Source organism: Dryobates pubescens, chromosome 3 (genome assembly GCF_014839835.1).
Source record: "Dryobates pubescens isolate bDryPub1 chromosome 3, bDryPub1.pri, whole genome shotgun sequence".
Lineage (NCBI taxonomy): Eukaryota > Metazoa > Chordata > Aves > Piciformes > Picidae > Dryobates > Dryobates pubescens.
In genome coordinates this window covers 31,244,405-31,270,232 of record NC_071614.1, presented here as the reverse complement: position 1 = coordinate 31,270,232, position 25,828 = coordinate 31,244,405, and the positions used below count along the sequence as shown (strand labels likewise).

At 42.2% G+C, this 25,828-nt stretch overlaps 2 protein-coding genes across 3 annotated transcripts in view; both read right to left on the bottom strand.

Annotated features, from left to right (window-relative positions):
• The window catches only part of MFSD2B (MFSD2 lysolipid transporter B, sphingolipid), a 29,422-nt gene extending 29,244 nt beyond the window's left edge, over positions 1 to 178 (bottom strand). Inside the window, exon 1 of the mRNA XM_054179905.1 lies at positions 156 to 178. Coding sequence (XP_054035880.1) covers positions 156 to 158 — 3 coding nt within the window. The 5' untranslated portion in view covers positions 159 to 178. The remainder of the gene's footprint in view (positions 1 to 155) is intronic.
• Positions 179 to 8,692: 8,514 nt separating this feature from the next.
• Positions 8,693 to 25,027, bottom strand: UBXN2A (UBX domain protein 2A). Of its 2 annotated transcripts, none has more exons than XM_009905318.2 (7): positions 25,004 to 25,027; positions 22,143 to 22,196; positions 20,597 to 20,732; positions 18,774 to 18,883; positions 17,110 to 17,250; positions 12,563 to 12,724; positions 8,693 to 9,295 (listed from the first exon to the last, which is right to left on the bottom strand). In XM_009905318.2, the coding sequence occupies exons 2-7, from the start codon at positions 22,181 to 22,183 to the stop codon at positions 9,007 to 9,009; spliced, it is 879 nt and encodes a 292-aa protein (XP_009903620.1). In that variant the 5' UTR covers positions 22,184 to 22,196; positions 25,004 to 25,027; the 3' UTR covers positions 8,693 to 9,006. The 2 variants fall into 2 exon arrangements, with proteins under 2 accessions (XP_009903620.1, XP_054035879.1); XM_054179904.1 differs by having other exon boundaries at positions 20,639 to 20,732.
• Positions 25,028 to 25,828: the final 801 nt, after the last annotated feature.

The window sequence follows — 25,828 nt, the reverse complement described above, 5'->3', positions numbered from 1 at the left end:
TTGATTTTTTTATGAGCTTGCTCCTTAATTCAGCCCCTAAAACCAGACTGCAGTATTCCTACAAGGGAATCTAGGCTTACCTATCTGCATTTTGCCAGCTATTAAAAAGGAACCAGTCTAGAGACAAGCAAGAAGCAGCAAAGAAGTGCACATACCATTACACTGTTTTCTGAGCTTAGTTTTGTCTTCAAATGTTTTATTCATTTTTTTTTTTCTAAAGGTAGAAAACTTGCTTAAAGAAAATAATTTCTTACAATAATCTTTCATGCCATGGTAATTAGAAAACATTCACATAAGGTAAGTTCCACAGCCAAATGGAGATTGGATAGATCCCAAACATTCATGCTCCATTCCTTTCTTTGTCACAAAACACTAGTATGACCCCAGCAAAGTCATCTGACTTTTCCATATCTTTCGTGAAAGCTGGCATAATAGGGAAAGTGATTTTAGGGCCTTAGGACTCACTCTAGCTGTGTTCAAAATAACACACTCTCTTATTTGCTTTTTGCTCTTTGAAAAGTACAGAAAGCATTCCAGAATATTCTCTAATAGACTTGCCTAAATGAGTTTTGGTAACCTTTAATTAGGTAATTATTTTCCTTTAACTGTTTTATGTGAGTGAGTGTGAATGAGCAAGCACTACTGTGAGGACTCTTTCCTTTTTATGTTTCCACAAAGAAAGGGATGGTGGCACCCTGTTATTACACCCAAGTCAAGTGGACAGTGTCAGGGCATGAGCTGCAAAATGTTATCACCACAGCAGACCTTGCTTTTACTCTGTATTGGCAATTTTCTGTGTTCCAGGACAAAAAGCGTGGTAAACAGCTACAAGACAGAATTGCTCAGAACATTATACTATTTAACTTGATATGAGATTTCTAACAAAACAAACAGACTACGTACATATTTGTTGTACAAAATAACTCCCAATTTTTCAGACATAAGTCCTAGTAAGTGTGAGCTTTACCAGACTTCTGGTGTCTATAGAATCATGTTCACTTGACTCATAATGCAGTCCTCTCAAGCTGTGCACCTCTTCTGCTCCAGGGTCTGTGTGCTTTAGACTTGATAACACTGTTTTGTTTGTTTCTATCATTCCCTTCTCCTAGTTTCACATCCATCCTTCAGAAATTACATTATTTTAAAAGGTTATTTTCCTTTGATACTTCCCTTTCTGTTCTCCATGCATTGCCTAGATGACTTCCAGCTGAAATCAACAGATATAAAGAATGAGATATGTGTCAATCCTGTTTCCCATTTCACCCCAAAGCAAGATGGGAGAAACTTTTAGATCCCTAATGCTACTTTCCCACTTGTTTTCCCAAGTAGCTGACAGGTAATCATAGAACAGTTTTGGTTGGAAGGGACCTTTAAAGGTCATCTAGTCCAACCCACCGCAGTGAGTAGGACCAGCTTTAACTAGATCAGATTGCTCAGAGCCCCACCTAACGTGACCTTGAATATTCCCAGGAATGGGGCATCTACCACCTATCTGGGCAACTGATACCAGTCTCACCACTCTCATCATAAAAATGTCTTCTGTCCCTCTTGCGGAGTAAAACCATTGCCCTTTGTTCTTTCAAAATCCAAGTAATGCCTCTACATGATTCCAAAATACTTTTGTAACACAAAGAATGTTAAGTTCATAAGAAGCAGTCTAATTAATGTTTTGGTACAGGAAACAGTCAACCAAGATCTAAACTTGCAGGCCGGAGGTAGTACTCCTGTCTCTACATCAGTTTCATGGTTACAAAATTTACAGTCTTAGTATACTTTAAAAAAACAACCCTCTGATTGTGGTTCCATACACGGTCAGGATGCTGCTTAACTACTTTCTCACCTGCACTCCCAGATCACCTCGAAGAGAAGTTAATGCTTTGATCACAGCAGTAGTTTTCATTAAATTTTATGAATGCTATTTTCAGAATAAAGCAAGCTGTCAGACTGACACAGGACGCAGAGATGGCCTATACAGTCAGCCACAGAAATACAGAGAATCAGCAGTTCATGAACTTTATCAAATGAAGATTAAACTCTGATCACAGTTCAATACAATTTCCATTTTATTTTGCCTAATTACTTTTGGAACTCACTTGCACGCTAAGCCGTAATGTGGCAACTGCTCTACACGTGAGTAACATTATTCCTTGCAGATCTGCTACCCAGTAATTTCCTGTGCGCTGGTGAAAAAATGATCATTCAGACTCTCCAGTTTGGTGTCTCCTTTGAAAGTAGCAGCCCATTGTGCCAGTGGCACACTGGCCACAACAACCCCATGCAGAGTTACAGGCTGGGGTCAGAGTGGCTGGAGAACAGCCAGGCAGAGAGGGACCTGGGGGTGCTGGTCGATGGTAGACTGAACTTGAGCCTGCAGTGTGCCCAGGCAGCTAAGAGGGCCAATGGCATCCTGGCCTGCATCAGGAACAGTGTGGCCAGCAGGAGCAGGGAGGTCATTCTGCCCCTGTACACTGCACTGGTTAGGTCGCACCTCGAGTACTGTGTCCAGTTCTGGGCCCCTCAGTTTAGGAAGGATGTTGACTTGCTGGAGCGAGTCCAGAGAAGAGCAGCAAAGTTGGTGAATGGTTTGGAACACAAGCCCTGTGAGGAGAGGCTGAGGGAGCTGGGGTTGCTTAGCCTGGAGAAGAGGAAACTTAAGGGTGACCTTATTACTCTCTACAACTACCTGAAGGGAGGTTGTAGACAGGCGGATGTTGGTCTCTTCTCCCAGGCAGCCAGTACCATAACAAGAGGACACAGTCTCAGGCTGCGCCAGGGGAGGTTCAGGCTGGATGTTAGGAAAAAGTTCTATACAGAGAGAGTGATTGCCCATTGGAATGGGCTGCCTGGGGAGGTGGTGGAGTCACCCTCATTGGAGGTTTTCAGGAGAAGACTTGATGGGGTGCTTGGTGCCATGGTTTAGTTGTTTAGGTGGTGTTGGATTGGTTGAGGGGTTGGACACTATGATCTTGAAGGTCTCTTCCAACCTGGTTTATTCTATGTATAATCTCTTTTGACTCTCTGTATCAAAGTTACACAGTAATCACTGCATTTGCAACCTCAATACCTTTTGAGACAGCGTTAAAAATTATGGTAGGTCTCTGCACCAGTAAAACCAAAACGTTTAATTGTAATTTACTGGGTTTACAGTTAGGAGTAGAAAAGATACATGTGGAAGCTGTTCATTATAGGATCTAGAGGGGCTAGTCGCCCAGTCTTGGCTGGTTTGACATGTCATTGCCTGTAAATGACACCAGAAACTTTCTTGAGAAGGATAACATTGCACGTGTGCAGAGCAGCATGACCAGTGGCCGTGCGCTATGATCAGCTAACTGGGCTTTTTCTCTTAAGGCTGAATTTCCTTCTTGCATTGTGTCCTCAAGCAACAGAAATGGCTTGTTTTCTGTGAAATCTAGTGAAAGCTTTTTCACCTGTGTAAGCTTGTCAGAAAGCTTCAAGTACTCTAAAAGTCCACTAGAGATCTGAATGTGTAGGCAGTGGTCAAATAAGTAACAACAGATAATGTATTTACAATGAAAATCTTGTTTCAAGACCCCTGTGGTGTAGTTGAATATCAACATAAAATTGCTTCTGCAAACTTCAGGAAGATGAGAGGAGAGGGTGGGAGCCAAGGGAAAAGATCAAAGTTATCAGATGAAGTTGGGTGGGGTTTTTTTTGTAGTCTTGGATTAGTTTGACACTTTTGTACTTGTACAAAGTTAACTGTGTTTCAAGGTAAACCAAGAAAATTTAGTAACTGAGATTTGATTTTGCTCCTTAAACAGAAGAGTCAGTTTAAACATTGTGAAGAAAATTAATGCATCTCAGACACTGGAGATCTTGATTTTTACTTCTCTTGTAAGATAAACCCATACTTTTCTGACTTACAATTTTCCCCTTCCACAACAAAACAGAAATTGAATAAAAGTTTGTAACACATCATTGTATTACCAAAGTATCTAAGCACATTGAAAACAACTCTGCACAGATGTGTGAAGATACTGCCCAAACTTTATGGGCACAGCAAGCATCTGCTTTCTGTCCTAAGCTATTCTTTATCAGCTCAGTCCAGAACTGAGCCAACAAGAGCGCAAAACCTGCGACTCAGAGATAAACACCAGTGTAAGTTTATCTGAGAAACAATGAAAATGTAGCTAATAAGGAACGGCTTTTGAGTCAGCTTTTCTCTCAGCACAGAATTACTAGTGGTAATGTTTCTGTTCTGCCACAAAAATGCCTCTTAAAAGCCCGGGTGTGATAGTCACAGGTGGCATGTCAGAACCCTCATACCAAGTATCTTGAGGACTGTTTTCAGGCTTCTGACTGACATCAGTCCCCCCCTGAGTGGAAGAAATACCAGGAGCAGGGCTTGGAGGCTGACACCTAGAAAGGGCATGCAAACAAAGCAGGACAGAGTGGTGCTTTCGAGGATATTCTTCCAGCTGCTGGCAACACAGCACAGAGGAGCTTTGTGAGCCAAAGACAGCAAATTTGTCTAAAATATTCAGATTTCTCCCATGAGTTCACCCAGATGCTTTCTGAAGACAGAAAGTGAAGTCAGAAGAGGCAGGAGTACCCACAACGTCGATGAGCTCTGTGTCTTGAAAGTCCTCTGCCCCGTAGTGAAAGATTAACTCAGCCCCTGTTTTGAAGCTACCCATCCCAGTTTTACCAGATGTCCCCTAAAGAGCCACGGAACGAGGGACCTCACTCGTCTCTTACCTGCCTCTCCACTCTGGTCTCGCCAAGCACCAAGTCTAAAGAGGAAGCATTTAGATACCCTCCCATTTGAAAAGCCTCTCTGGAAGCTGGAAGCTAATGGGGCTTCCTGAAAAGAAGGGACCCTTCCCCGCCCGCGCCTCTCTCCTTCCACCGATACCCCATCCGCCTTGATCGAAGAGGCAGCCCCGGAGAGAAGAGCGGTTTCAGAAACGCTGTGCCTCTCAAGAAGCACCATCCAAAAGACGGCAACAGCAAGTTCGAGCGCCCTAAACCCCCCGAAAAGTGCTCATCTCTTCCCGGTAACCTACCAGCAATGAAAATAAAACCACAGCGCACCGGAGCAGGAGGTGCTCGGGGGGAACTGTTCCGCACACCCAGGACACTAACTGTGCTTTCACCCCATGACTGTGGCCGAGGAGCTCCTCACGTCCCACGACGGCCAGCTTTCCCCAGCCCCTTACCTCCTCCGCCGGGCGCTGCGGGGTGTCCTTTGCAGCCCCCGCCATGGTAAAGCAGACAGCCCACCCTCGTCCTACACCTGCGTGCCCGGGGCGGGGCGGCGGAGGGAAGAGGGCGAGCGGGTGCGTCCGCCTCCACACTCACGCAGCGACCTGGAGAGGCCAAGATGTTATCGGTACCTTCTTCCACACACGGGGAGAACGCTCCCCGCGAGAGAAGCCCCCTACCCGCCTCGGCACAAGACTCCATAGCTGAGCCCGCTGCGGGCGGCAGGAGCATCTCCTCACCCTCCGTGCTATCTCCCGGCGACAGCAAGGGCAGCGGCCGCCCTGCCGGGGGAGCCATCCGTGAGGTAAAGCCCAGACTTTATTGTACCGGGAGCTCACTAACTAAACAGCCCGAGCATCCAGAGAACGGCCGTCATAGCGCCGGCTCTTCCGTTCCCCCCAGGGGCACTGTGTCCCGACGCCCGCTGCTCTCGCCTCACACCGCGCTGCTTCATGATCAGCTGCAAGACGGTGAAGGGTTCTGGGGCTGTTTGCATCTAAAGTATAAAAAGTTATCACTATCCCCTTGATGAGGTGCACCGTTTTCTAATTTATATGAATTTATAACCACTGCAACGAGCAATGCTGTTGTCCGTCAGCTGGACATTACATCCCACAAAACCCCATCCAGAGCTGCTGCATAGGCCCCTGCCCACAGGAAAATGATCTTGCAGGCATGCTCCCCCTTAGAAGGGAAAAAACCCCACAAACAAAAACCAAAACTGCATTTTGAAGTGCGATTTTTTTTGGACAGTGAGACAGGGTTTAAACAAATCAACACACAAGGACTCGGTCATCTGCTCATCTTGGGAAAATGACTAATGCATGTGCACAGGAATTCCTGGGCTCAGAGAGCTCTGCTACTGACAGCCACTGGTGAGTACCAGAGACCCACTGAAAACCACATCATTATGAAGCACTGACACAAGGCTCACAGAACTTCATCTCACAGGAAGAATTATAGCAAACCTGCAAAATTCTGAAAGAACAAAGCATTAAAAAGTTAAATACCTTCAATGCAAACCTGAGAAATTTGCCTTAATAGGCCTCGTTAGAAACTCAAAACATTTCAGCTCCAAGGGGTAGCTAAAGGCTGAGGCCTGATGCGTTTCAAAGTAGAGCTGGACTGCTCAGTCTTTTAGCACCAACACACAATCTGTTCATAAACACCAAGCCAGATACCAAGGTATACCTGTAACAGTCAATGTTTAGGTTCTGTGTTTTCTCTTCACACAATGGCCTCGTGACTCATTAAGTCTGTTACCTACATTTGCATGTTTCTTCACAATGGAAAACACCTACAGAAAAGACTTTCTTTGTCTTTTTCCAGGATATTCCAATTTTGCTGTAAATTGCATCAATGCACAGGCTTTACTTAAAACAGTAAAGGCTTCGGAAGAAACAATGAGTAACTGATAGTGTTTGTGTTCCACAAACTCAAGCATTGATCAAGCTAGTTTTACTGGTGTTTGACCAATGCACAATTGCCATCTACAGCACTGAGCAAGAGATTAGCTACCTGTAGTGACTGGACAGCTTAATCAGTCTTTACAAATCGACTGAAACCAATTCAGTTTAGGAGAGCCTTCTATTCATTCCAGTGATTTTCTCCAAATTAGGAAATGTTACCCAATGGCAGTTCCTTGCTTCTTTTTTAAAAAAAAAAAAGTCACTTTCTAGTCTAATATGGGATGAGTGCAGCTGGTATCACTCCTGCCTTTTTAAGGATTTGCTCTTTGAAACTGCAAATGTACACTCAAGCACACCAAAGCCGTACCCAGCAATGGTCAATTTCAGCAAAGCACCCCATCACCAGAGTCAAGCTATCCAGCCTCTTAAAATATTGGTATCAGAGATGAATCAACACTGAAGTACTGAATATTTACTACTCCTTTCCACAACCCTGATCTTTTGATAACAAGCAAAACAGATTTACCTACCTTAAAATTTGATGCCCTCTCCCCCTCAATGTCATTTAGTCTTACACTAATTATTTCTTTGAATTCCTGTTGCAAATGCAGGAATACAATACTGCTACTTTGACATGTCATGCATGTTTTAGGTAAGAATTGAGCTTACCTTCAAATGTGTGTGGCTTTCTAAGACTTAGTTTTACATTAAGACATATTCAAAAGCACTGGTTAATAACATTCACTGTTCATGTAGCTCTGCAAACTGAGGATGGAATTTCTGTCTACAGGTAACTTGTCCCTTTAATTATACTAGTGGATTTGTCTGTGCATTTCTTTGGATCACTAAAGATCTGGGATGCTTTTCATATAGCAGAGGAGTCAGTGCAAGAGCAGAAGAAAATGTAGTTGTATTATTTGGTACAACCTGAATAACACAGTAACACACCAAGCTTATAGTGCTCAAAACAGTTAACTGCAGTTTTCAGAAAACTGCTTTCAAATACATATTCATGCAGCTGCCCTCAAACATACCAGCGGAGATGCTGAAGCACAACCCTTTCACATCTCTGCAAATGAAGCACATCCCTAGCTTGAAGTAACAGGACTTCTAGACAGAGTTCAAGTCATTCCAGTTAAATAGTTTTCTATTTAGGATAAAACCAGGAAGTCCCCAAACCATCTTTCCTTTAACCATGCAAAAGAAGTGCAACCCCAGCAATCATCCATTTGCGCAGGCAGCACAAACTAATGGGCACTCATTGACTGCCCTCCCAGGGTTAAGTCTCACCAACAGACTCCAGTTCCATTCACAAACCCAGGTGCTACTTAGCAAACATGCTACAATGTATTGAGTGTTTACATTGATTTCTCCTTTAGTAAGACACGGCTGTAAATTTTATGCCTGAAGTACATAAACAGCAAGATTTGTATGGAAATAGGACCGGGAGGGGAGGGCAGAGAACCTCAGTTTTCAAATATGGATTTTCAACATCTTTGAAACTTGGCCACATGCAGTGACTGGTTCAGGACAGAGGCAGATACATAGAACAAAAATCAACGGTGTTCCTGTAAGACACTATTCCTGTACACAAAAGCTGAGGTTTTTCTGTATGACAAGGCTAAAAGTGGAACTCTATCCTAATGAGTAGGTAGTTTGACATCACCTTATCTGTAAGACACCTGTAGCAGCACAAGAGAGGCACAAACCACTCCATCAGTAATAAAAATTTCTTCAGAGCTTACTTTGAGGCACTTCATATGCAGTATGCACCAGACTACCTCATTTCTGTCTTCTCACACATGCACCTACCACCATGTGAATACAAGGTAGAACATTACACTGCAGATCTTGTGATAAAAGTTAAATCCTGAAGATACCACTATTGAAGATTTTCAAGTTAGTCAAGAGCTCAAACATGAGCTTCCCTGCAGCATCTGTAGCCTAAAAGTTATTGTGGGAAGAATACAAACTTCAGTAGCTTATACTGAAATATAAGTAAAACCAATCAGTTCAGTTTCACTTTAGTCCAAAGTGCAAAAATAAAAATGGTTTTTCCTTTTAAAAGGTGCTATCAGTAGTAATTAACTCTAAGAGAACTGCCCCACCTAAATACACTCATTAAAGAACTAAGAAGTTTTCTACCTAAGGAAGTTCTAAGGATGACACTGGCCTCTGCTATGTTATACAGCCAGGTTCTGACCACCAAATTTAGTTCAAAAAACGTGTCTATTATAGCAGGTGACAGCACAGCACACATTTTGCTCCCTAAGAGCACAGTACATGAGGATGAGAGTGCATCCAGATATTGCTGGTTACATTTTTGGTTTTGTCTAGTTCCACTTGTATGTAGTTTTTGGTCAGTAAAAAGCTAATTTGATCTTGAGCTTTTGATAGCATTTTTTTGTTCATTCTTCAGCTGTCCATTAGGTGCTGCAGCATTTTTATAGTCACTGTCAGGTGCCTTTATCATTAAGAGTTTGAAAGGTTCAGTTGTTTTCTGCAGTCTCTGAACAACAACAGCATTTTTCAGCTTTGCTTCCTCTAGCGTGAGTGTCTCGTCATGCAGCTCTCGAAACGGCAGCGAAGTAGTCAGTGTGAAGGGAACACTTCCCTCTGATCCTTGGTACTTGGTTATGAAGTCTCTGATGTGACTTATTCTGAGAAGAGAAACAATAAAGAAAGAAACTTCAGCATTACAGCGCTTCAACCCCAACACAGACCACATGCACAACACAAGTAGCGATCATGAGAATGAGACATCCGCTTTTGTGTAATGGCTGATGGCACAGAAACAAAGGAACACAGATGAGGTGGTACCCTCAAGTCCCTGGATCCACCTGGGAGGCAAGGGCCAAGGTTTGCATGCTCAGAGAGCAGTCCCAAGGGAAAAAGAACCTTTCTGAGCACTCAAATGCTTCACTACGGCTCAGCTGGCAGTTACACAAGCCTACTATTTCTTAACCAGCTGGTAGAGCTCTTACCTGAGATTTCTGCAGCCAAGAGTTAAGAACAAAGATACCTCACTGTTGTGGCACATGTAGCAGAACCATAACAACAATAAAGAAAATGAATTAGCAAGAATCATCTGGATAGTTTTATGAGTTAACTGGGTCTAAATATAGTCTCCTACCAATGCAGGTACAGCAGCAAATTCATTAGAGTCAAGCTGCTGTTCAGGTGTGAAGAACCTTGCAACAAGTGAACAAGACAGGTTTTGCTGTGGAATACAGGAATGCCCAGTTCAATTAGAAAATGAAAATGACAGAATACATCTTGTATCAGTAAAGTCAACATAGGTTCAATTTCCATTCTCTGATCTTGAGCCCAACTGGTAGACTCTGGCTACTGGCAAATTATTAAACTCATTCCTCCTCCCCTGCATGCACAGGGTAGCCCACAGGCTTTACTGCCTCCTGACCTCAGCTAACATTTGAAACAAGCCCGGATATTGAGAAAGTGCTAGCTGGCTTGGGGGAAAGCCAGCCTAACAGTTATGCAGCACAGGTACCAAGTTTCCATGCCTTAGCCATACTTCCTAGCACAGATAGAGCCAGCATCTGATTCCTGTGCACACAGGCCTCAGAGAGACAGTGCTTGGTCTTATAAATATAGAGCCTGAAAAACCTCAAGCAGGAATAAGTTTTTGGTTGGACACTTACAGGTGCCTGCATGCATTACACCAACTCCAGTGGGTTCCTAGAGTACCACAGGCAATTAGCCACCAACTATCTGCTTTAGAATGAACAAGTTCCTTTCCAGGCTCCACATCCAATGCTCCAGGGTCACACTAACTTAGTTGCTCAAGATTCCAGACATAGCTCTATGTGCTATTCCCACAGCAGTGCTCTGCTAGTTGCTCCACCGTCTCCTCAATTCCCCCTACTGCAGTATTACAACACTACCTGCCCTTTTGCTCCAATGCTGGAACTTCAATCTTTCATCAGGAATTAAATTGTATCTAAAGCAGCAGTTTCTGTGGCACAAACATTCTAGCTGCAAAGGGGTAAAAGTAATCAATTTACCTAGGCACTGCAATATATATGCTACAGGTTATTTACCTGTGGTTTCATTAACAAATGCTTGACTGCTTTCTACCTCTTCACTGAAAGGAGTGCTCTACATGCAGTCATAACAGTTAAGGATAAAAGGATCTAAAAGATTTCCCCCATATTTCTTATTAGGTCATACACAAATACTGTATACAGCACAAACATACTGGTCTTGTGGCAAGAGGGTATGTTATGATGGAATATTAATTGCAAACTACTCCATAGAGATGCCTCAGTAAGGCTGCTCATCTTGGACCTCTTTTTTCTTCCAGAAGCACTCAGATCAGTTCAAACTATTTATCATGAAAAAACCTTCTAAATATACTTAGATGTGTAAAATCTGGACTAATGAAGATATGAAGCCCTTCAATGAAGTATAAAATAATAAAAATTAAGGTAATTGCAATAGCAACTCGCCCTTCAGCTACTGCTGTACTTTTCAACAGTGTTTCAGTTCGTACCTCAGGCCACTAACAGTGATCAATCAGTAAAAGTTAAACAAAAAATCAGTTCTAAACCTCCAACTTTTGAGCCTTTCTTCTGAGCAACCACACACAGATCATCTTGGCAGCAGCCTGTGATGTACTAACTCTATGATCACCTTACTCTGCTTCAGAGAAGCACAGGCAAGGCCCCCTTTACATATGACATAAGTATGTATGTGCATGTACAGTACTGGAGTAGCCGCTCACATTACACATCTGAGGAAAGTCTCTAGACAGCAGTTCTATAATTTAATGGTTAAACTGTTAACCCTACTTTGTCAAAGCTCCTGCATACACAGGCTGCACTGGCACCTTCTGACACTATCCCCATTTAGAAGCCTATTTGAGAACTGGAAATTGAAACACACTGGGTGCAGAACTGTGTCCAGTTCTGGGCTCCTCAGTTTAGGAAGGATGTTGACTTGCTGGAACGAGTCCAGAGAAGAGCAACAAAGTTGGTGAGGGGCTTGGAACATAAGCCCTGTGAGGAGAGGCTGAGGGAGCTGGGGTTGCTTAGCCTGGAGAAGAGGAGACTCAGGGGTGACCTTATTACTCTCTACAACTACCTGAAAGGAGGTTGTAGACAGACGGATGTTAGTCTCTTCTCCCAGGCAGCCAGTACCAGAACAAGAGGACACAGTCTCAGGCTGCACCAGGGGAGGTTCAGGCTAGATGTTAGGAAAAAGTTCTATACAGAAAGAGTGATTGCACATTGGAATGGGCTGCCTGGGGAGGTGGTGGAGTCGCCATCACTGGAGGTTTTCAGGAGAAGACTTGATGGGGTGCTTGGTGCTGTGGGTTAGATGTTTGGGTGGTGTTGGATTGGTTGATAGGTTGGACGCGATGATCTTGAAGGTCTCTTCCAACCTGGCTTATTCTATGTATTCATTCTGTATTGTCCATGTTGACACACAGGCGATGAACCTCCCCTGCCTGATTGCTGAGCCTCCCTAAGGTTTCTCTGGCTCAATTCTTAAGTCACATCCTCCAGCTTCCAGCTGTGCTGCTATGTCCAATAACTGATTTTTACTAAGCCATTTTCTCCAGATGTAGTGATTTAGTAAGACATCTGCTATCTTAAAAGCTGTTTCCTCTAGTAATGAGAAATACATATACCTTAACTTCCAATAACCTACAGAGAACTCCTAGTTTCTTCAGATTTTTATTTATGCTGTTACATGCTATTAACAGCAGCTCACATTCCTCTTGTGCTCCTCTTGTCAGCTAAAAGATGTCTCAAAATTTGAGAGGTTTTCTAGATACAGCTGAAGAGCAATCCAAGGTTAGTACAGTTACATTAAACACAGTAATTTGAAACTTGCCACACATACAGGCATAGGACAAACAGTTCAGATATAAACACACATGACAGTGCTAAAATAAAACTTACCTATGAGAAATATTGAATTTCTGAATCACCCTTTCTCCGTCAGCTAACCAGATCTGTATGTTAGTGATAGGCTCCAAATGATTTAAGGGTACTAAAGGTAGGTGTCTCTTGTCAGGTCCTTGATGATCATCTCTTACTTTAGAGATTATCCTTGGAGTAGCACTGAAAACAAAAGCCACACAAGGTCATGCCTTCTGTGCATACATGTACTTGAACTTCCCTCCAGACCTCTGCTTCTGGAGCTTTCTGCCCCAGGAATATTGACATAAAGGTCAGCTTTAACTGTATGACAATATTTTCTGTTGAGGACTTCAACATGCTAAAGAATTTGTTTCCTCCTCTTAAACACAAGATGGAAGAAAACTTAAATTTTAAAGGATTAAATATAAATACACAAGAGATGAAAGTCTGAAGATTCTTCATGCATTTTTTGTACTCTAATCACACAGGTGAAACCTTAAGGGGTTTGAGTACTGAATTTGCATATTCAATGTTAATTTTCACTGTAATGTGATTACAGTAATTCTATTTAACTGGATGCTGTTAGCCTTGATTTAGACCCCAGCACCAACTATTTCAAGCTTTGAAGCATTACTCATCTATCAGAGAAATTGACTTAATGTGAAAATCCAGACTGATGCATGCAGCATTTGGATTATTATTTTTTTCCTAAGGTGCTTTTGACAGATGACCCTGCCCTAAGTGCAACAATCCATAAAATGGCTTGACAGAATATAGGGATCTGAGTCCAAGTGTGTGGGCTTCAAAAAAAAAAAAAAAAAAAGAGATCAAAAATTACTGGCAAAAAGTGTTTATTCTGAAGAAATGCCTAGAGTTTAGTGCTTCTTTCAGGACTGAGCTTGTTCAGCATGTACTAGGTCATCACAAGGCCTGATCCAATGGGCACATCCTCAGCTCATATCGACTATAACCAGATAGCAGTCATTTAAAGAGTTACTATTTCTTATCTGAGCTCAGCTGTGGTCACTGACTACATGAAAACTTCATGGTGGTTTGCAGAAAGGCTTTCTCTTTGCACAAGAGAATTTGGTAACCAATGGCCATAGAGTAAGAGTCTTAATACTACACGTGCTTCATGGACAAACCACATCCTTGCATCCTTATGTTCTTGTACCCTGCAGTTCAAAGCAGGAAAGTCACAGACAAATTATGAATAAAAACAGACTGCTAATGACTTGACATATTTGAGCTAATAAAGTGACAATCTTGGGCTCAAGTCCTTTTCAGTCTGAGACACTTAAAAAGAAATCTTAACTAGGAACTAGGCAGAGGGTGGTAAGTGCCCTAAGTTTGAAGTTCCATAGAGGCACTTTTTATTTCTTCCACTGAAACTCTGGGAAGAAAAAAAAAAAAAAAAAGAGAATCAAGAAATCTCATTCTCAAGAGACTGGTAAGAGAAGTCCACTGCAACTGGAAGCAGATGAGAGGCACTCACTCACGTGTGCACCGTCTTCAGTGCAGTGAAGGCAGGAAAGTGAGTCAACCATGCAGCCGGCCAGGCTTCTGGCTTAGTTTGGGTTGAACAACATTTTAGCCCATTGGCCACAGTTGTAGTTCAGACAGCTGTCTCAAATGGAGAAGGTTTTTGGTGTCATTCTCAGGCCAACTTCCCTCATGGTCACATCCTGGAATTTGTGATAGGCACTGGAGATGATTCTCTCAATAGCAAATGTGTGAAAGCAAAGCCAACAAGCTAAGCTAAGCTGCAAGAGAAAGTTAGACCATCCATATGCAGAAGATCTATATTCACCAAGAGTTAACAACTTTGCTTTTGTATAGCTGACAGATAAAGCCATCTAGTGGCGAGAGCTCTGACTAAAGCCACAAACCAAGAATCTAAATTTCTTATTAGCTTGAGATCAAGGGCTTACTCATTTTATAAGATTATCCAAAGAAAAGGTAAACTAAAGATTGAAGAAATAAGAGATTCCTGCCAACATTCTGAAAATAAAAAGCCCAAGAACTCAGAATTCTGCCTTACCCTGACTAACAGCTAAGAATCTTGGCATGCTGTGTTTTACCCTAACGAGGCTACAGAGCAAGCCCACTTTGCTACAAGAGAGCTCAGTCAATATTTTAATTAACATGCTTTTGAGGCAGTCTTTAAAATGCATTGATAAGCTTAATAGAAAAGGTCAATTACAAATCCTGTAATAGCCCCAAACTATTAAATGCAGTTCTATGGTGGTAAATAAGAACCGAATATACCCACTAGTTACACAGACTCATAAGCAATACGTGAAGTCTGTTAAGTCTCACTCGTTTCTCACATGCAGTGAAGAGGGAGAGGACCAAGCTCACCTGAGTTATATCAAACATATCATTTCTAGTTCTTCCATTTTTCCTGAAACAAAAGTTCTAACGAGCTAGTCAACAGACCAAGTCATAATGGTTCATCCACCACATAATCCATCCATCTGGGAATGCTGGCAGAAAATCTACAGACTACTTAAAAAGTTCATTTGATAAGCCGAATTCTTAAGATGAAATGAACAGTTCAATCATTTGCCTCTCTCTGATTAAGCATGTAAGTGTAACTGTTGAGAGGAACTTCTATAGCATAAAACTTGTTACAGGTCTACAGACAACACCACTATTTTTCAGCAGAAATGCTTTGTGGGGAGAGTAGTACATGCATGATACATTTATTAACATCAAGAAGTGATCTCTAGTTTATAGGAGTAAGAACACTTAAGTTTGTGTTCCAAACCTCAGCAAAAATACTTACTCATCTTTAAAGGAAAGGCTCAGATAACATAGCATTGAATAAACTAGCACAAGTGCATAAAAAAAGGGGTATTTTATTCAGTTCACAGAGAAAAAAAAAAAAAGCTGAGCAAGTTGTAGGATGTCTCACTGTACAAGGCCAGTCAACTGAAATTCACAGAATTGCATGTTTCCAGAACTCCCCTATCAGGAAGGAAAATCATCACTTGCTGTAGGCATGACAAAACGTAACAACTGAACAACCTACTATTTAGCACTGGTTAGTAGCAGAAACCCAGCCCACAGCAGATGTTTTTGCTATATAAATGTTTACTTGTAGATAAAACAAGTTTTATTTCTTGACCCTTGTTCACTCAGGATTTCAGCACTACCAAAAGCACGTCTTACAGCATCTCATCTGTCGCTCAACAGAAGAGTTTTCCCTACTGAATGTATCTAGTCAAGCATGTAGGAAGCGAATGGCCTGTATTACAGAAACAGATGAAAAGGATAAGACAGATACTTGCTTCTCTGAGGCAGCCTGGAACCACTCACCTTATTACTGTTATCAGTCTCTTACTCTGCACATTATTATCTTCTTCCCCTGCCTAATCCATTCCTACCCAGGTCACACTTTCCCTCAGCACAAGCACAGGGCCTTGCCAGCAAGTCCTTTTCACTTAATTGAAGCAAGCTGTCCACCTAAGGTTTCAGCACTGTCTACTAACCCTAGCTGGCAGGTTATTAAACAGTTCTACCTATGAAAGCTTCCTGGTCACTGAATATAGTCCGTTCCCTAGGCTGAAGTCTGCTTTTATAAGCACTTAAGTCTTCAAGAGATATGTGAAGAAAAGAATTTGGCAGAGTAAGCAAAAGTCACAGGGATCAAATACATGAACTCCTGGCCTGCCCTGCTACAGCAGCCTTTCAAAAGCCAGTACTGTTTAGTTTATAAATCAAGTGCAGTTTTAGCATTGACATTACTGGCTGACACTCTCCTCCACAAGAGAATCATGGGGTAAAGAAACCCACTGCAATAAATACATGGTTAAATAGTGAAGAATTTAAAGAGAATGCAAAATAACCTCTTACTTCTTCAGTTTCATTTATGGGACTGTCATGTCTTCTCACAGAACTAATTGCACATACAGCTTTAAAAGAGGTTTCTTTCTCTTAAATCACAGAAGAGTGACAGCCTTTCAGCTTAAACAGTTCTGCCAATATCAAGACCTCAAAGAAAGCAAATAGCATCCTGGTTGTATTAACAGGAACACAGCCATCAGACTGTGGGAGCTGATTATCCCCCATGCAGCACTCCAGACACACCTAAATACTGCATCTAGATTTGGTACCCAAAAGAGAGAAGGATGCTGATAAGCTGGAGCAAGTTCTGTGGAGAGCCAGCAAGACAACTGCTGGCTGCAGTATTTACCCTGTGAGGAGAGGGGCTTATTCAGCCTGTGGAAGAGATGGTGTCAGGGAGGGAAGAAATTGTCAGGAGGAAGGAGCTAGGCTCTTCATGGGTGACCTAAAGTGAAGTGAGATACATTCAGATAGGATATAAGAAAAAAAAACAACCTTTATCCCATGAGGACAGTCCCTCACTGGAGCAGGCTGTGTAACTTCCACTCTTGTAGGATTTCAAGGTCCACCTGAAGGAAAGCTTGAGCAACCTCATCCATCCCCACAGCTGATCCTGCTTTGAGCAGGAGTTTGTATTAGAGAGCTCCAGAGGTTACTTCTAACTTGTACTATAAGATCTTTTACCACAGGCGTAGTTCCCTTCAGCTACCCCATCACAGACATGTTAGATTACTTACCTTCCCAATCTGTAACCATGTCCGGAAAAGGGATGAAATATTGGTTTCTTTGATGACAAATACACCTTGTCTTTTTTATCTTCCATTTTCACATCTACTTCCTCCTTATCAAAAACTTTCTGTAGCTCAAAAGGCAGTTCCCTTTACAAGAAAAAAATGCAAGAAAAACAACTACTTAACTGCTTTGAGTATACAGATTGTTCATCTTTTTAAGGATGCTTTTCAGTAACACAAGTTCACAAATATTTATGAAGAGTTAAGGGCACGACATAACTCTCCTTTTTGTTCCCCCTCCACAGTTCCTGAACTGCAAATTAACTAAAAGGTGACTAAAAGAAGACACCAACATGCAAGTTATTGAATGATGCTCAACAGTCACTCAGCAGTTACCTCTTCAAAGCACATGACATGAAGGACGTTCAGCATTGCCATACACTACTGAAAAAGGTTCAATTTTATCCCCGTAGTAGAATAAGAAATAAAAAACAGAAAGACAATTGGCTTTTAAAGAACCAAGTTTAGACACAATCTGTTTAGTTGCAAATACACATGAATCTCATCTGTTAAAAATTAGATCATCACTAGCAGCTACATCTTTATTGCAGTACTACCACCTCGGTAATGCTTTATTTGCACCAAGCAGAACACAGCAATGTCTTTGTCTGAGCTCCCATAGCTCATGGGCTACATTTTCAGGCAGTGGGGCTCAGCTGGCACAGGGGCTGTACTAAGTGCTTCTCTACCATTAATTATGCAGGAGCCACCTTGTAATTAGCATCTTCACAAGAGAATGGCGGAAGAAAGCGGCAAAATTTTGATGCATGCATACAAAAAATGCAAAAAGCTTTAAACAGTGCCATTACAACTAACACAGGTGACAGACAGAGGAGAAACAGTGTAAAATTAGTATTTCTGATGGTCTAGCACAGTATGGAAGAGGCAAAAAATTACAATAGCTTCATAATTTCACATACTTGAAAAGGAATTACTAAATTATATTATCTTCATTTGTATGGGGCAAGGAAACAGACTGCAAGTTAAAGGCTCAAAATTACATTAGCTTGTACAGTCAGTCTGCCTTTTTAAGGCAACACTGCAAGTGCTAGCAGCAGTGGGGATAGCATGCTAACTTTTAACAGGAGGATAAAAGTAAAACTGAGATACACACACATGACTGAAATAGCAAGGCTGTACTACGAACAAATGTCTGAAATTTAAGACTGCTCAGTTTCTTGATGTTACATGGAACAACTGTGCACATTTAAGGCTTATCATCAATAAAAAGAAAACAAAGACCATAAACCCAGGAATGCCTAACCACTTATCCATTAAGTTCATTAGTCAAAGTACCATTTGATCAGTAGCTCTTACTGGGCACTCATTTATTCCATTCTGCACCTGCTGTGCCCCCCCAACCCCCAATACTTGCTCTTATCTATTTCATCATCAACTGTATGACAACTGCAATTGAAAGCTGTATTAGACCTGGTGATGTTAGAACAGCCATTAGCACTGCAGGAACTGAGACAGGCAGTGGCCTACACTCCTACAGGGGTACTGCAGTGCAGAAAAGACAAGCAGCTATGTGAAAACATTAGACCATATGCTAAGTGCTATCCAAAGCACATTAACTCGGGCAGATTAAAACCACAAAACTCACTTACCCCTTTTTAATGGAGTCCAAGAACTGCTGGTTTGCAACATCAGTGTAGCTCCTAAGGTCACCATCATTTACTGTAAACCCATTTTTCCAAAGTTTAATAATTACATCAACCTATGAAGTAAGAACAATCGTCATTTTAACACTGATGTAAAGTCAACTTGGTATACTCACAGCACCCTGTAATTGCAAATCACCCACTATACGGACTAAAAATACCAAGAGAAGTCTCACTATAATCTGTTTTGGCCCTGAGCCAACAGGCAGAGCAACTGCAAGGGGCATGTGACATTTCTAAGTCTCGTGTCAATCACAGAAAAAAAAGCCTTTCTGCAATCATTTTCCATTCCTATATCAAGAACACTCCTTCAGTTCACCAGGGGAAAGGAAAAAAAAAAAGAAGGAGCTGGAAGATCCCAGCCAGCTGCAACTCTTCAAGAGCTAATTCGAGAGCACATGCCTGGGGTTGGAACACCAACTACCAGAATAGCCCAGTTGGGGATTTATTAGAGTAAAGCCTTGTTCTGACCATTCAGGAAGATTTTCTGAAAGTCAGTCATGAAGATGATGCATGCAGAAGCCTTTTAGTCAGGAAATGCAGCAAGTATCACAAAATTTACTTTCAGACAGTCATACACCAGAATTCCTGCATTTTGGTGTTAGGGGAGTGAAAAAAATTCTCAGTAACCCATTAACTTTGCCAGAGAATATTCACTACTCCAACTTGTAGCCTTCATACTGTTTACTGAAATCTTTCCAACACTAATGTGGATATATTTGGGCTTTTATTTTCATATTTATGCATCATGCCATGCAAGGAAGCATTTATTTATCCAGGCTTGATCCCTGAAATAACATTGTCTTTACATATACTTGGTCACATGTGAAGTACACGAAGCAGAATTTGCCCCAGCTGAAAATTCGTTTGAACTAGGCTTGATAGTACTTGACAGTTTGACTTTTGTTTTTAATTAGTTGCACTTACTAGAAGTTGATTGCTATATAAATACACAGCATGTGCAAACTGCTGCATAAAATGTCTTCTCTTTCTGTTGGTAATACGTCAAAAAGCTTTAAAGCACTCAGGAAGGTCAGATTCCTTTTAAAAGTCTTGTGTCTCATGGCACCAATGCATATGGAAGGAGTTCTCGCTACAGGAAGGTTCCTCTACAGTGATCCAGTATGCAAGCTTAACATGGACTAATTATTCCACACCAACCTTCTATTTAAACACTGGCAAGAGTACTGCCATGGAACACTATTTCAGAACTGCAATGAATACTATTTCCAGCCACGTCCATTCCAAATTTTTCCTTGACATCTTTATTCCATGTGGCCTATTCTCCAGCCCCTTACTTGTCTTAGGAGAATAATAGAAAAGTATGAAAAGAACAGAATCACTGAGATATCAACCCCTTACTAAACATCCCTCTACTGCTACAACTGCACAAATAAGTACAAATGAAAAATCACTGGGCTATGCCTCTGCCTAAAAAGGTTGCAACACTTTAAACAAAGTTCTAACGTAACAGTAGTTGTCATTCCTCGCACACTTCGTGAACAGCTCAGTCTTCTTACTAATAAAGCACAAGGGCATTAGCCAATGCCAGTATAGGTCCTGCAATGACACTGAAGTCATTATAAAATTTTAAGAAGCAGAAACACAGGCCTGGTTGACTAAGAAACAAGAGACCTCTCTTCCTAGCAGCAGGTGCATTTATTAACAGATGTACTGGGTAAAATTGCTAGACTTCCTGCATTTGTTTTCCAGAATATTCCTGGAGTGCTATCATGCTAAACATGGGCATTGTTTTCTTCACTGCCTACCTGATTCTTGACTGTAGCTGGGGGCACACACATAGCACCAACCTTCTGAGCTTCTTGAAAAAGGTTATCTACAAAGTAGTCACAGTTTTGTTCTGTACCATTTAAAATCTGATCATTGGTTCCTGATTTACACATCCTGCAAAACAAAGACACAAGCAAAAAGGAAGCCTCAGAACACATTGGAATACAAGCAGTTACCCTAGAAGTTGAGTACCAAGAGGTGTAAAATGCATCTCCCCTGCACTTGGCTTACTTGGCTGTTATAAAACATAAGCTCAACTTTGTGCTCTGCCTTTTTTAAGAAACTTCTTACAAACCTCTAACTACTACTACTACTATTTGCATTTCAGAAGCACAAGTTAAAGACTGACAATAGAAAAGATTAATTAAACTATGCAGAAGCTTGCTATCAGAGCAAGAATTGCAAGTTAGATGATTTATACTTCTAATTCAGACAAACATTTAACTGCACACCAGTGAAAGGCCTTCCTTAAAGCATTTCTATGATAACAGCTTGAATAACTTCCTTAGACATCAGTTTTAAGAAAATCACCCTCAAATTCTTCCCCCACACCCACATGAACCTCCCCTATTCCCACACCATCACGGAACCACCATTACTGCCTTTGAAAGTACATTAGAGAAACTGAAGAACAAGTGACTCAACAGCACTTGAGCACACTGAAGAAACAATAGAAGACTTCAGTACTGTGGAGACTGTCAGAGTATTAAAAAAAGATCTTTTTATAGAACCTTGTATTTGTGACAGCTGTTTCTGTGAGATTTTCACCAATCAAAATGCAGAAACATGCAACCTGAATGAATTATCATCTTTCAGTTTAGGTACTTAGCATAGTAAGAGGATTATGCAGCTTTTGGTAAACATTGGAGGAGTTATTCCTATTGGAAATTCAGAAAAGGCTATTTTAAGCAACTGAGAAAAAACCTCACAACCCAGCTCTTGAAAAAATCCAGTTTTACATAAAACTCTGCATTGAACTCAAGAGCAGCAATGCTTACTTGAATGGTAATTAGACACATTCGTGTAAAAAGGAATTGTTTGCAGTTCATCCATGTGACACTAAGAATCCCTACAGATTAACGCTTAGAAACAAAAGAAAAACTTGACAACATTAAAGAAGAAGTGTCAGGAGTATGCTGTCCCCATTTTAGTTTTTTAATGAATTGGAAGAAATTTGAAGCATTAATCTAGGTATTCACTGTGCTTTACCTCAGAAATGTAACTGGAAAACCAAACACCTCCACAGCAAATGTAGAGGTGCGCAGTGAGTTGGCAATTTGTAGGGCTGTCTTTCTACTTTGAATAGAAATATTTATGCAACTTCTTGCATCTAGAAAACATTCCAGGTGTGTGGAATATCTTTTAGCAATATATATTTTTCTACAAAAACTTTGGTATACATGGAGCAGGTAGATACAGAAAAAATTATTTCCACATTTAACCAAATTTGAAAAGTCATGACAGGACACAGAAACAGCATTAGAAAGGAAGAGGGAAAAGGAAGAGCAGGGAACTGGCACCTACCATTCTTTCTTTACAGTTGTGATATTGTCCATGTCTTTCATTTTGGTGCTTTGCCTAATAACAAAAAAGAGACAGTTGAAAAAACCAACCAAACAAAACAGACAACCTCCCCCAAACAAAACAAAAGCACCCTAAACAAACAAAACCCCCACACAACACCTAACAGAATGTCTGGTACACTTTGCCTCCTTTTGTATCCAAAACACTCTATAGTTTTTCCTGTGTTGATAGTCCATTTAACCAGAAACATCAACATCCCCCCCCCCCCCCAAGTCTCCAGATGGTTCTTTGTTTTCCTGCAGTTTATAACCTAATGACACATAAACCATGCATCAGTTTCAGCTGCTGAAAAGGAGTATTACCTTTTCATAGCTGAACAAAATTAATTCCACGATAATCACATGAGCTGAAAATACGAGCCCATACTTATGCTGGGAAAAGAAAAAAATGCCACATTCCTTTTGTGAGTAGCATGATTTAACCCCCCTGATTTTTCACGACACTGAGGCACGCAGAAGAATTGCACTGCCACTGCAAGCATTCTAATGACCTTCATATTAATAGCATTATTGAAATGTGCAGGATTTGTCAGGTTCCTCTTCCTAACACACCTCAGTATATTGGTGTAGCATCCCAGAAAATGTTAACATTTAGCATCCTGGATTTGCAAGTACTAAATATATAACAGCATTACTCTGTCGAATCAAAAGAAATGAAGATGCCATACTGATCTCATTATGCTCACTTCTGAGCCATCTTGACAAAAGTTACATGAAGTCACAAAAAGCCAGAGACCTCTGAATACACCCTTACACCCCAAATCACTCTAAAATTAGAAAGAGGCCGGAGAACAGAAATTTTAAGTTGCATCTGTGTTTGAAGAGTTATTCCCAAAGACCACTGGCTACAGATTACACAGATGATATTCTGCCCCAGCAGATTTGGGACTCAGTCACGATATTGTGGATGGCATTTAGAGAGCATTGAACTAAGCAGTGACAGCCATCACATTCCTGAAAAGGTAGTATGCACAGCAAGGTTAAAGTAAGTTTTAAGTGGCCTCGACATCTAAGTTATCAAGATGGGAGAGGTTAGAGAAAGGCAACATTCACTACAGCATTAAAAAAACAAAACAAAACCCCAAAACACAACACAACAAAAGCCCACTCACTTATTCAGTACTAATTTATGCTCCTCAGGTGGCTAGTATCAGTATTGTTTCAACTTGAAAGTTAAATCCTTGAGACACTTTCTGTACAAATGCATATGAGACTTCAGAAAACCCCCATAATGACCAAGAAGATTCAGTCGGTACGTTCTAAAGTTTAAGCAGGCTTCAATTTAACAGACGCTGTTATGCAATAGGTCAAAACATTATAATTAGCACACCTTTGACATGTCACACAAAATGTGGTACAGTCTTTTCCCCCACCAAATGTTCTGCCAGAGCATAGTTTATGAGGCAAGCCTGTATTGGAACATCATGACCTCATAAACATACCTTAACTTCGTACCTCCACTTATAAAAAAGGAACTTTTAGTATCAGTAAATAGAGTAAATTTAAGATTGCTTAAAAATGTAGAAGTTAAAAAAGAAGTTTTAACACACCTTAGCACAAAGTAATTTTTTGTGTTAATGTATTTATTTTCTAACCTTTCACTGCTCAATAGACTAGTCCCTAAAGCAACAAGAGCCACCTCCAGCCATCTGCTTTTGTTGATTCTCTGTGACTTGCCATCAGAGCTGTTAAAAACAGACACAGTGAAGAAGCTCTTCAAATTAATTCTTTTGCTACATTAGGCTGGCCTCAAATGTGCATGGATAGCATTCAAAACTGGTCAGCTGTAAAAGTTGCTGCTCCTTCTAAAGTACAATACCAATTACACTTAGAAGAAACGTTTGTGTTAATATATCAAGGTAAAGAAATCAGCCGATACAGCATATTGATGTTTATTATGACCAAAAAGTCATTAGGAGATAGCGATCACAACACTGCTGGCACATTAGCTCAGCAAGCACAAATCACCTCTCCTGCCAACCTGTGACAGACATCTCAGAATGTCACTTAAAACATGGAGAGCTTTGGTACGGATTTTGTGTGTGTGTGTGCGCCTGTGGGGGGGGAAAAAAAGTATCACAGAACTGAACTTCCACCTCTGGAAATGAAATGTAAAACCCAGGAAGGAGCTGGAGCTACCAGCAGCCCACCACAGCTCCATCTGATACCTTCGGCCTTTCCCGGCTCAGATCAACTTCTGCCTCAAGCGCTCTCCTCCCCCCGAAACTACATCCCTGCGATCGGCCCCACAGGCGATGGGCCACGAACTCAGCGGGGGCCTCTCACAGTCAGTTCTTTGAAACGCGGTGCTCTCACCCACACAGTTAAAGACATAAGCTTCAGCAGCTTTTTTCTGTGCTCAGTATTGTTGAGTCCATACATTCAGTTACGCTAATGCAAGAAAACCCAGAAACGACCTTTGACACTCTCCTTGCTACGAGGGGCAGAAATAAGCAAGCGGCCCCAATCCCCTCCACCCACGAAAGCCTGTCTTACTGACTTCGGCAGAAGGCAAACTTCTGCGGTCGAAAACTGTTTACAGCAGAGCGCAGTCCGTCACTACGCGACACACAAATGATGACTGAAAACAGCGCTGTACTGTACGACAAAGAAGCAAGCAGGTACCGAGAAATGGCAAGTACAAATTAGAAGTGAAACGAGCATCAAACCTAATGGCCCGAAGAAGACTGATGTGCTCAGGTAAACATCACAGCAGAAACGTTTCCTCTCCAGCTGGTTACAGAGCTGTACATTTTGGAAAGAAACTTGACCATCAGTTCCTCCCTCCCAGGCTGCCCGCACCTGAACTTATCTGCACTCTCGATACAGGAACTGGGCTCTGCCCGCGCAGCAGCACACAGAACAGACGGAGCTCCACGCCTCCTGCCAAAAACGTTTCTCAAAATACACCCCCCCTGAGCAGCTACCCACACCAGCACCCCAATGAGGTGGGCAACCAGCAAGATATTTTTAGAGACCAGAAGACAATAACGCGGTAGCAACGCCCCACAGTGCCCGAAAAAGCGGCCAGGCCGGGTAACGACCCCCCTCGGCCTACCCACGCTGAAGGACTTCTTCGGCTGACGCCCCGCTCCACACGGGACGGGGCTGGGACCGAAGGTCGCCGGCACAAGGGGCGAAGCGGACGGGCGGAAGCAGCCGGAAAGCTCATCCCGCTCATCCCACCCACCCCACCCCAGGACGGCCTGGGACGGCCGCAAACAAAGTTCAAGCCCGGGTCAGAGTTAAGGGAGTGTCGGCTCAGCGGAAGGCGCTCTGCTGGCCCAACCTGTCCCCAGAGCAACTCACCCGGCCACCGGCTAACGCTCAGTCCGGCACCGGCCTCCCCACCGCGCCAACTCGCCAGTGTCCCGCAACCTACCGCGCAGGCGCGGCCCCCAACAGCAGGGGCACCATGTGCCCCCGCCCGGCCTGGGATAGGAGGGGCGGGGGGCAGAGCTCCGCCCATGCCGGGGGGCGGGTCCTTCTGCCATGTTGTGGAGGTGCGGGGGGATGGTACGTGTGTGGGGTTCGCACTTTCCCCAGGTATGCGCTGTTCTGCCGTCTCAGGGAAAGGTAGGGGCTAGCGAGGCTTATGGCCCGGTACGGCTCCGCCTTAACCAGCTG